We start from the raw sequence: 12,739 nt of genomic DNA, 5'->3' as shown, positions 1-12,739 counted from the left end.
GTAGGGTTTACGCTCGGACTTGAAAATTTTAGGGCAGGGGGCGGGCGCTTATATATGGAAAAGGTTTTTGTAGGCGGGCGGTCTGCCTGCAAAGCTCATTTTCACAGGGGGACCGCCCGCCTGCGAAAACTATGTTCACGATCTTTGCAGGCGGGCCGCCCGCCTGCGAAAATGTAACCCCTACACGGCATAACTATCTTCGCAAACGACCCGTCCGCCTGCGAAAATTATTACAGATGTGAATGTATTTTTTTAAAAAAATTTTAGTTTATTTTTGTAATTTGTAAATGTATACGGTAGTTGTAATAAAAATATTAATTTTATTACAAATATAGAAACCTCAATATTATTACTTTTAATTTATTAAAAAATTTCCATACAATGGTAGGTTCACATAAAAATTTGGTAGTAAATTTTGAAACCTCTTTTTTAAAAAAACTTTAACATATAAAAAATATAAAAAATTGTACGTTGTACCCTACAAATGGTAATTGTGCCTAAAAAATAGTAAAAATTAATATGCAAAATGTTGAGTAAAATTTTTTAGTTTATTTTTGTAATTTGTAAATGTATACGGTAGTTGTAATAAAAATATTAATTTTACGTACAAATATACAAACCTCAATATTATTACTTTCAATTTTTTAAAAAATTTCCATACAATGGTAGGTTCACGTAAAGTTTGGTACTAAATTTTCAAAGCTCTTTTTAAAAAACCTTTGACATATAAAAATTGTACATTGTACCCTACAAATGGTAATTGCGTATAAAAAATAGTAAAAACTAGTATGCAAAATATTGAGTAATTTTTTTTGTCAATTTGCAATATGATAAAAAATAGTAAGACCAACGTAAATAAGGGCATCTTTGCAGGTGGCCCAAACAAGAGGTGCTTGCGAAAATGGATTTTATTAGGCGCACGACGCCTGCCGCCTGTGAAGATTGTTCTTCGCAGGCGACGCTTATATGGACGCCTGCAAAGATCCATCTTCTCAGGCGGGCCACACCCTCTACGCCGGGTACAATTTTTGCTAGCGGTGTTTTGGCTCTGAAAGATATGCCTGCCTGTGAAAATCAAACCCTTTCGACGCTGAAAATGAGTTTTCTAGTAGTGTCCCTCCCTCTCCTTCCCGTGTATATGCAAATGAGCCCCCTACTCAGGTCCTCTGCAGTAACAGCAGGGGACACTATTTGAACAGTGCTCTGAGTCTTGTGCTACAGGGATTTGTATTAGAACAGTAATGAAATATTATAGCAACAGTGTCCTAACAGTTTGCTGGTGTACTATATTTCACTGCTTGTACTGCAGTGCGGTTTTGTAGCTTCATTTTTAACCCGTTTGATGGAAATCAAACGTCCACCAATATGGGCTAATGCAAATCACTTTAGTGCCTTTGCATCTTGTTCTCAAATATAGAGGACCTCATTCCCCTCCTCGTCCGCCATGCTCCTTGTCGTGACCACCAAGCTTGGATTGACGCGGTCGTCAGCCATCCGTAGCACCGCTATCTCTCTAGATGGGACCGGCTGGTCCTCACACATGGTCACCGCCATCCACCCGTCCGCACATCATGGACCAATTGGCGCTGCTAGGGGAGGCGTCTGCTCCGTCCGAGGGCCGTAGCAGGGTTGTCGGGGGGTTGCTTCTTAGGCCTTCAAACTTGGTCCTTTCGCCACCGGTGACATGGCCAGGCTATAGAAGCCATGTCACAATAGTCAAAGTTGTTTGCTTTGGCCATGACCATATGCAGGGGTGCCTCTTCGCTGCTCAGCATGAGGAGAACGTGTCCTCTGACGACAAGAAAACGAGGCGGGGAGGTGAACGTGAACACTGCAGCCGCCGAGAAGGTCAAGGCGGTCCTCGTCGGTGCGGCAGTTGCCATCGAAACCCTCGTATGCATCGTAGTTGGGCCAGAGTCGTCATAAAGGGCTCGCGTCGGCGTCACTGTTGGTATCGGCTAGAACCAGTTGGTTACAATCTGGTCCAATGATAGTTCCCTAATGCCCCGGATGGGCCGGGGCTGACCCACCCATTGGGCAGGGTGGGTCAGCTGATCCATCTATAGCTCGTGTCATTTCGTACCTTCAAATCTCTCCCACCATTGGTAATTTCAAAATTGGTGACGATCTTAGTAGTTTCGCATTAAAAATGATTAAAAAAACATAAGCATATTTTTTCATATATCTTCTTTTAAAATTAGCAATGTTTTCTTGGTAATAAAAATATATGTTATGTTGAAAGAGCATTCTCAGTTAGGATATACTTAAAATCAATTTGTGCAATAGGATGAACAATGAATGACTCAATTTCATACTGTCCTATATCGAGAAAGAGATTTTTAAGTACTTGATTTTAATGAAGTTTCAGGCCATATGTGATTAGAGAATAAATTTACTCAGGCCAACATGTTTCTCCTACAAAATCTAAACATGTTTAGTGATTTATTTGTGGTATATGTCTTCTCAAATACTAATCTAAATATTTAAAGATAGTCGATTACTTAACTATTACTCATTTTTTGAATTAACTGTTTCCTAAATCGATAGGTTTACTATTATATGTTCATGTATAATAAATTACATATTATACAAACATTATCGCTTCAATTTTAAATAAGATTTACTATCTCAGATATATTTTTTCTTAATTTATAAAATTTATTTTGTTTATTATGCAAATAAAATATAAATATGATATGATTAGTATTCCGCCTCATTTATATTTTTAAGCTGCACCGCCAGTGCGGTGGCCAACCTACAATACTCCAGTCTTGCCATCATGTGAAAGTGACTTCTCTTCGTCCTGTTTGGCGAGATTAGCGTCGCGAAGCCCAAGCTGAAGGGCAAGCTCTCCACTGTTGAGACAGGAGCGATGGTTGCATCTTCACACACAGTCATACCTAGCGATATGCTTGTGGCTAAGGACAACCACAATGGGTAGAAAAAACAGTTAGTAAGCAATAAATATCATCTTCTTACAAGATAATATACATTATGGAAGGAGATAACAACTATTACATGGATATAACCTTATTGTCAATAACATGCAAATATATAATATTATTTTTACTGTATCTATAAGTGCGGATAGATGATTTTTCTTATGGTGGAACCCCTTAAATATCTGTTAGTACACTTATACGTTGTAGTGTGTGTAAATTGCTCTTAGTACCTGATTAAGTCCACACTATTATCCACTTTCACTATATACATTGAGCATATTAACCTTTATAGTTTTTTATACTATTACTAGAAATTAATTGGAGTAGTACTGTAACATTCTGTAATAGCTCACACCAATACAACAATTAGATCCGATGTCTTTATCTAACCACTTCAATCCCCCACACATAATAAGAGAATCATACAACATTATCCTACACTAATGTTGGTGTAATTTTTGATAATAGACTTTGCTTTAAGAAATGTACGACATAGAAAAGCAAAATCGACAACTTCTGCCGTACTGTATCTGTCACATACCTACTCTTGCTTAGATTCATAGATCCATGTGTATTCGTGTGTCTAGATTAAAGTAGTCTCTTAATATTAACGGTGTTCTCTAAATCAATGAATCAATTAATCTAGACTGAATAATTCAATTGTCTTATTTGAGCAGCCACCAGTTGAACCGTTGCATTGACAAACGACGAGAGATCAATTGGTTATGAAAACATTTGTCTAGATCGTTATCACTGTAGCAACCTACGGCCTTACCCTTGTAGACTATTATGAAGCAGATAGTTAGTTGGAGGTAATAGTAGAACCAACATCTCCAAAAGGCCTACAAGGATGTGAAGAAGGCATGCTTGGCGGGAGCAGAAACAGAAGTAGCGTGGCGCAATAACAGCTCGTCCAACAAGATGCCAACGTCGAGCGACTTTGCGACAAACTTCTGCCCATTGATAATATCTTATCTATGTAGATTATATTTTATTTTTGTGAGAAGCGTCTCACATTGACCATCGGACGTCTATCTTATGTATGCTTGTTCATGTGATGAACACGTTAATTCTATCACATTTCTTGTGAAGATTAACCATTTTGTTCTAATTGTTGTAAATCTTTCCTTTTGTTTTATTTCTTAGTGTGTTTTCTATCATTTTCAGTCGCATGTTTTTCTATGATCCGTGTCTTTTTAGTCTTAATGTTTTGTTTATTACCCTAACCATATATTTAACAAATTAATTAAATAGGGTGATTATATATATCCATGTTTGGATATGAACCAAACACATGTAGTCCTGCCAGTGGATTAAAGTCCACCCCTCATCCACTCCAACCCAAAACATGTCATATTATTTTAACAGCCCAAACCAATCCACAAAATTATTTTCTAAACTCAATCCAACCCAAACCGCATGCTCCTTCCATCCATACCAATCCAACCCATAAGTTAAACCCACATGCCAAACCATGGATCCTAACGATAGCAAACCAACATCTACCCTTCACAAGTTTCTGTAACATGAGTGAAGTAATCTCTAGTGCATGCGTGCCTGCAGTCAGCAAGGAAAATACATGCACGCACAAAACCAAATGATAACAGAAATGCAAGTAATATTTTACTTGCATTTTACTAAAAATCCAAGTAAATTAGTAGTGCACAGCCAATTAGTAGAACACTAAAGTAAACTACAGCCAATCTGTTGTAGCAGTAGTAGTAGTACAGCAGGAGTAGTAGTAGTAGAGAGAGAACGGGAGATTGATGAAGAAAAGCAGCAAGAAACCTGCTAGCTTGCTGCTTGTTGCCGCCTCCCTTTTGCTGCGACCCGCCGGCTTTCGCTTGCGGCCGCCTCCTGCTTGTTGCTGCCTGCTGCTTCCTGTCGCCGGGTGCGGTGCTGCCTGCTACCTCCTGCCGCTCGCTGACCCCGTCCAGTTGCCGGGAGAGAGCGGGAGGAAAGAGGGGGAAGACTGGATGAGTCAAAGCTCAGGGGGCAGCGACGCCGGTGAATCTAGTCGCTGGGAGGGAGCGAGAGAGGGAGGGCAGACGGTGACGGCTCAGGGGCCGGCGACGTCGGTGAGTCCCCAGCGACGGCGGCATCGACTAACCCTTGGAGGAGGCCGGGAATTGGGCGATTGGGCAGCCTCCTGGTTGTGATCCATGGACTACATCCATGGATTGGCACACTTTGCTAGCCCGCATTTGATCCAGCCCAACCCGCAATTTTCAACAAACCAAACCAAACCCTTGGAGGACTAGTGGAAATTGTTAATTTCAGCTTTGGCCCCAATATCACCGTTAAGTCTAGGTAATGATGTGGATAATCACTACCAGATCGACTCAGCATCAAGACTGTAGGTGCAAAACCGACAGAGAAATATCTGACATAAAAATTACAATAGAAAAATTTAATTGTTCTGTAGGTTTAGCTACGGAGGAATGTTTAGTGACAGGTTTATTCTGTGTGTGGACCATAGAAAAAATTCAATGGCATCACATTTTTGCTGCGTAAATTCTGATGTGGCACAAACAAAAAATCATAGTAGAAATTTAAAATCTGCAAGACAGCCTATAGAAAAATTTAATGTATAGTAGCACAACACAATAATGTTTCATTATGTAATAAGAAAATATTTTTGTGGGTTAAACCGTCAGAATTATGACAAGGATTCACACATATTACAGTAAAACTTGAAATAACTATGTATTCACAAATAATACACCCAAACACAATAGTACACCCACTGTGCACATGAGGCATGCGTGCAGTGAAATGATCACAGATTTGTATAATAGACCCACAAATCATATATGTAATCCCACATTCACATCCATACAAAGAAACCACATTTTAGAGCAATACTTGAGTTGCATCATCCATTAGCACCAACTTTAGATACTAAATGAATCAACACATGCAGTTACTTAGTTTCACCTCTAGCCATTGCTTAGGAACAACACCTCAAACCATTACGTATTCTTTCAATTTTAATACATGTCATACCTAGGCCCTGCAATAGTTTCATTGAATGGTACAAATCCCTAGCCAAATTAGATTCCAAAGGAAGAAGTTCATGGATTAGTTGCAAAGTATCATCATAGCGTGCTATTGACATATTGTACTCTGACTTTAGAGTAAGCAAATGAGCAATAGCTAGCAGATAATTAAGAGTGCATTGTGTTTCTATAGACTGGCTCATTAATTAGCATTATCCACCATTCTAGAGAGCACTAGCAAAAGGAGTCGGCTCTTCATCATGTAGTGGTGGTTGGACAGCCCCTAGGTCAAGTAACATCTCATTCATGTTACCATGTTGACCCCATCGTGGGCCATGGTAGAACCAGACTCATTATTCCTAATATGTTTCTCCCCCATGTTTTGTCCATGTCTCGTAAATTATCCATAGAGCCATACTTAGACAGGTGTGCCTCTATAAGATCCCACGAATGCCGCATATAGTTGCAACACCTAGCACATGCACACTTAATAGCCCCGTGTTCAACTAAATCTGTTAAAGAGAAGGCAAAATCTAGAAACATATTAGTATATTCAATCCTCTCATTAGACGGTGCAGAACAATGATGCCAACCACTATACATCCAATCTCGTTCTGCCATAATCTTGTTCTGTGTTGAAACCAAGATTAGTAAATAAAGTAGGTTTTGCTTAATATTCAAATCACATCCATATGGAAAAAAAATCAAAAGATAGCTATGTAATCTTGGTAAGCACAAGCATGCAAAAGTATCTAGTTAGATAGGTGTTATAAAGCAAAACCATGTGAACTAGAGCTTACCCGACTTTGTAAAATTAACAAGGCTAGCACGATGAATGATTTGTTGTATCAATTGGTCACAACTTGGGGCTTCACAAACCAGGGCTTTCTTGACAAATAGTGTGCAGATCTATCAAAATGTTCAAGTTCCTTCAATATAACAATCATAGCATATATGTAACAGCAAGGGCAGCGCCAAAATTTTGTTTTGATGAATATGACTCCTACAGTTCTATATGCAAAAAAATGGCAAAATCAAGGGAAAACAAAGGTAACTTTCTTTTTCAAGAATGTTTCATCATATTCACATGGATGACGAGTATGGTTGCATGCTACAAGGAGGCAAACAATGGCATAAACATACCTTTCTAAGTGGGGTTCAAGACAACATGCATCGGTGATGTTGGCATTGCATGCAGCGGTCGGGCTGGCTCTAGTGGTCGTTTGATGGGCTCATGGAGCTGCGTAGCACTGGCAATGGGGCGCTGGGGGCCATGCCCTAGCACCGACGGAGGGGCACTAGGGAGCCACGCCCTAGTGCAGGCGTGTGTCTCCTACGGAGGGGCATGCTAATGGTGGAGCTGACGTTGGCCCCTGGAGGGCACGAGCTGGGGCTGGGATGAGGCAGGGCAACGGGATGGGGACGACGGCACTGAGATGAGGTAGGACCCTATAGAAAATATAGTGGCCCACAACCTTGCTAGAAAGTGTGGTAGTGAATGATGCAGCAACCATTCAAGGCTAGGGGAATCCTCCTCGATGATTTCATGCAACACTAGCACTACTATGAACACTCAAACCTCATGAGGATACAGTAGAAGCCTTTGATGCCTACTTCACCTATAGCTTAATTGAGACATTTTATAGACCATGGGAGGTACCTGAAACTAAAGTTGGCAACGCAGAGGTTGGACAAGAAGAAGAGGAATAATTGTGGACTGCATTGTGGAGGGAGGCATGCTAGAGCCTGTCATCTAGGGTAGAAAAGCAGTCCTCTAAGTAAGCAGATAGATTATGTATTGGGACAAATGATGTCAAACATGGCAACTAATGTGTTGGCGTGGCTACAACAGTCATCGAGGTTGAGTGGGGCATAGGGGTAGACTTGGCGCCATTAGGTCGGCAGGAGGGTTAGTGTGTACGGGCATGACAGTTGGGAAGAGGGAGATGATCTCATGGAGGATGCCGTTACGGAGACAATTAATTAGATTTTGGTCTCTTTCTCTTTCTTCAGCATGATGGTAGCTTGATATTGGGTAGCTGCTTCAACACTTGGAATGTGATCAAGGCAACATTGTGGAGGAATGTGCTATACATCACTTTCCCTTGAGATCAGCTCATCTATGCATGATATCAACTAGAAATGATAGCGCATTACTGCTCATTTAGTACAGTTGGATTAGATATATCAGTAGTCAAATTATTTTCTTATATTGACCAACTAAAAATAGCTTTTACTATATCACCATCTTGTTTAATTACACATATAATATGTTCTTGGACTTTTCTTATTGCTTTTAATGCACATCGACGATGTAGTTAGTAATTTCATGTAATAAAGTTGGTTGCATGAAAAAGACCCGCCAGTTTTTTTTTCAGACGTAGTTAGTAACTTTATGTAATAAAGTTGGTTTCATGGAAAAGATCCACCGGTTCTTTTTTTTTAACATGCGATGCAATACATACTTCCTCTAGTCCAATTTATTTGACGTTAAGATTAAACCTATAAGCACGTATAGACGTGTTGGCTTCTGCATAGGCAGGTCCATATGTAGATATGCAATATATATAATGCAAGATGGTATAGTCACTTAGATGACATCGATCATATTTGCAAGCAGGCACACACACATACTTTATTCAGCCGGTGAGGAGACTGAAGAAAATAGTGTTCGAACATCTAAAATGGAGAAATTATTTAGGAGAAAAAGAAAAAGAAAAAAAAAAGACAACCTGCGGCTAATGATAGAATAGAATACCCGTATTGACATGGGCCAGACCGCCAGAAGGCGAGAGAGACATGTGGTGGCCCACGGGATCCGCTGTCGGCCGACCAGGTAGGGGTAGGTAGGTAGGTGCTGCTTGCTTCTGTCAGACCTAGCTATATCTATCTATCTATCCCATCGAGCTGCGTGCGCCACCCCCCACGCCGCCACACACCCCGCTCCCCCTCCTCCTCGCAGATGGAGGCGCCGGATCCGCCGCCGGCGACCAGGAAGAGGGGAAGGGCCGAGGCCGACGACCAGCCGGAGGAAGCAGCGCCAAATGATCTGCTGCCTCCGCCACCTGCGGCACGAGGGGAGAGAAGGGCCCGCAGCGAAGGAGGGGAGGAGCTGGAAGGTGAGGAGGACTGCATCGGCCGCCTCCCCGACGCCCTCCTCGGCGCCATCATCTCCCTCCTCCCCACCAAGGACGGCGGGCGCACCCAAGCCCTAGCCACGCGGTGGCGCCCGCTCTGGCGCACCGCGCCGCTCAACCTCGACCACGCGGATCTCGCACCCGCCGCGGACGGGGAGGCGCTCTCGGGCCTCGTCTCCCGCATCATCCTCGCCCACGCGGGGCCCGGCCGCCGCTTCTGCGTCCCCGCGCAGCTCCTCCACGACGGCGCCGACACGGTCGAGGAGTGGCTCCGCTCGCCGGCGCTCAACAACCTCCAGGAGCTGGAGTTCACCGTCCCGGGGGAGGCCTTCTACGCCGGAGTACTCAACCCACCGCCGCCCTCCACCTTCCGCTTCTCGGCCACCCTCCGCGTCGCCGTCGTCAGCCAATGCCGCCTCCCCGACACCACGGCGCTCACGCTTCAGTTCCCCGTGCTGACCCTCCTAGCGCTCCAGCAGGTGTACATCTCCGAAGCCTCGCTGGACAGCATCCTCGCCGGCTGCCCGGCCATGGAGGGCTTGCTGCTCAAGGGATGCTTCGGGTTCCGGTGCCTCCGGATCAACTCCTCCACCATCAGAAGCGTCGCCTTCCATTCCCCGTGCTGCGGGGGCCGCTGCGCCGGGGAGGAGGGCCACCACCTCGAGGAGGTTGTCATCCAGGATGCTCCATTGCTTGAAAGGTTGCTGCATGTTGAACGCTCCATTGGATTGGGCGTCCGTGTCACGGTGATGGCGGCGCCCAAACTCGAGACCCTGGGCGTGCTGGATGATCTTGATGGCCTCTACTCCGGATTCGACTTCGGCACGGTGGTTTTCAAGGTACGTAGATGTGGCTTCCACTTCTTCGATCATACTCAATGTGTATTTGACATTAATTTCAGGTGTGTGGCATATGATATTGGTATATTTATCCATGCGGTCGATATGATCTCTGTGTATTGCCCGGATATATGATATTCATATGGTTGATATGATGTGTATATATATATATTTGTCTACAAATGTGCTAATGTTTTTCTTCCATGCTTGTTAAAGGGATTTGACATGATTACATTCACAACACCAGTGTCGACTCTCAAGATTTTATCTCTGATGATCGATATCCTCAGCTTGGACAAGGTTATCGATTTAATGAAATGCTTTCCTTGCTTGGAGAAGCTGTACATCACGGTGAAAATACTCATCTTTTGTAGCACAGTGTTTCTGCTTCGTGTTTTCCAGTTTTGTTAACTTAGCTGTTACAGAGATATGTAATCTGAAGTATTTCCATCATTCTGCCTGCTCTTTTTCAGCCAATGGAGTATGGGGAAACTAATTCCTGGCGCCGTAAACATGGGAGAACTGTCAGAAGCCTTGACATGCGTCTCAAGACAATTGTGCTAGACGATTACCGTGGGACGAAGTCGCAAATTAACTTTGCCACATTCTTCATATGGAATGCGAGAATGCTGGAGACTATAACTTTTATGGGTGGATTGCACAATAGCAATGTGAATTTTGTTGCAGAACAGCAAAGGTTGCTGCAGCTGGAGAAAAGGGCTTCAAGAGATGCTAAGATCTGTTTTAGATCCAACCAATGTGCTTACGACATGGTGCATATCAAGAAGGTCCATGATCTGTCTCTTGCTGATCCTTTCAAATGTTCATGTTGAGACCCAGTTGAACGCAACATGGTTCAGCTGGACAAAAAGACATTGTGGAGGTGCTTGTCTTCAAATTAGAGAGACTGAGAGATGTTACCGAACTGATCGAAGATCTATCTTGAGAATGTTCAGGGTTCGTCATATAAAATTTACCTTATCATTTGATGTACTGGGCGAATTGCTGTATTGACCAGTTGCTTCTCGGATACCGTTTGCATATTAGTTTTTTCCAATTTCAGTTGAAATAATGTACTGGTTAATAAAATTGTGGTTGAGTTGTTGATGTACCATTTAAAATGTCATTACTGAAGTTTCTTTATCACAATCTTTTTTTACTACAGCAGGCATTTCTTCAAAGGGCAGCTAAAACAGGTCATCATATCCTAGTCTGAAGGGGTGGCCATGGCTTTGCTTGTTGGCTTGATTTTGTAAGAGCTGGATTCATTTCAAAATATTTTGTGTTTCTCTCAGGTCTGTTCAATGGGAAATGGCATTAGGGACTTTGTGGTAGCAGGATCGATCAAAGAGTTTTTGCACATTTCTCACGGATTTATTGTAGGGAGAATGGACTTAATGAGGTAGGTAGAAGGAACGCTTTATTACGTGATATGAATTTGTCACTAGTGTTCAGTTAGCAAAGCATTTGGTTCTAGCGAGCAACATATTTTTTCTTTTAGAGTAAAAGCACAACTTTTATTGACCTGACCCACGATCTAATTAACGCAAGAGCATCCTCAATGAACGAGGGGTACAGAAAAACAAGTACTAGAGAAAGATCTTTGCAAACTATTCTAAGCAAAAAGATGAGCTACCCGATTCGCAGTTTGTTAATTTGGTTGAAGATCCCAAAGCGGCTGGTCTATCAATACTATTCTCTTGCAGCAAATTTGCTATTGCTGTGCTACTTTTTTTATTATTTTGAACTCATGTTAAGGAAATAATATTGCTCTGGTATGTTCTCGTAATATAGGGCGGGGGTGATTAGAAAAATCCAAACAACATATTTACAAACAAAAAATATTTTCTAAATAAAAATTTTATATATATGTTATTAGTGATCTAAAAGATAAGGCTGAAAACATAAATTGCAATGAGTCTACCCAAAACTGACGGATGTCGGCCAACTGAGATAAATCCTTGCTACACGCTGAAAGTTAGCCAAGTGACGACGGATTACACTTTTAAATTGGCTCAACTCCCTCTCACACCTAACCAAATAATGTGGGAATATTTCCAATACGATAAAATAATTCTAAAATAAACTCTAAATTTAAGTTTAAAAATCAAATTTTGGCTTATAAGCACCAGCAAAAGCGAAAGGATGAGACAGACATATGCCATAATTTTGTTTTATATCTCTACTGGCTAGCACCACGCATGATGGACTATGGACATTAATCTCATACACTTGTGGGGATGAAAACATTCGGGCATGCATTTGCTTCTAATCAATGGATACGATTTATAATAAGGGATGAAGGTAACCCATTTTTTTTTTCCTGCGTGGAGCATGATCATCACTAATTAGGATGTTTAGGGACTAGACTATATATATGGTCCTTCTTGCTCCTTGCATGCAATATGCACCTGCACCCTGGCCCTGCAATACTGATCTCCAAATATATATTGTGGCATACGGCCCAGACTTTTTTTTTTAATTTCTATTCCTCATTAATTTTTTATTAGATGTAATGCCACTGCATGGAGCAGAATCTATCCCTAATTAGGATGTTCAGTGGGTGAGTGTTGTTAGCTACCAGTATATATAAGATTATAATATGTAGGTCCTTCCCTTTTTCTCTGCTGTTCAATGCTCAGTTGTCAGGAATCATCTCTCTATTGCAACTTTGCAAGAATCATCTCTGTATATCAGATCATTATACGTTCATATATCAGATCGATATTGCAAGAATCATCTCTGTATATCCATTTATATATGTGTATAAATCTATCTAATACAGTACTAGTTTCGACCTATGTGAAACCCCTTTTAAACAT

General features: G+C 41.9%; 1 protein-coding gene across 1 annotated transcript; it reads left to right on the top strand.

Moving 5' to 3' along the window:
* Window positions 1–8,903: 8,903 nt before the first annotated feature.
* LOC102703231 (F-box/FBD/LRR-repeat protein At5g53840-like) lies at window positions 8,904–10,993 on the top strand. Its single transcript, XM_006658402.3, has 3 exons — window positions 8,904–9,917; window positions 10,134–10,268; window positions 10,391–10,993. Exons 1-3 carry the CDS (start codon window positions 8,904–8,906, stop codon window positions 10,748–10,750), a joined length of 1,509 nt encoding a protein of 502 aa, XP_006658465.2. The 3' UTR covers window positions 10,751–10,993.
* The last annotated feature ends 1,746 nt before the right edge of the window (window positions 10,994–12,739 follow it).

This window comes from Oryza brachyantha, chromosome 7 (assembly GCF_000231095.2).
Source record: "Oryza brachyantha chromosome 7, ObraRS2, whole genome shotgun sequence".
Classification (NCBI taxonomy): Eukaryota; Viridiplantae; Streptophyta; class Magnoliopsida; order Poales; family Poaceae; genus Oryza; species Oryza brachyantha.
This window is presented reverse-complemented; position numbering and strand designations above follow the sequence as displayed.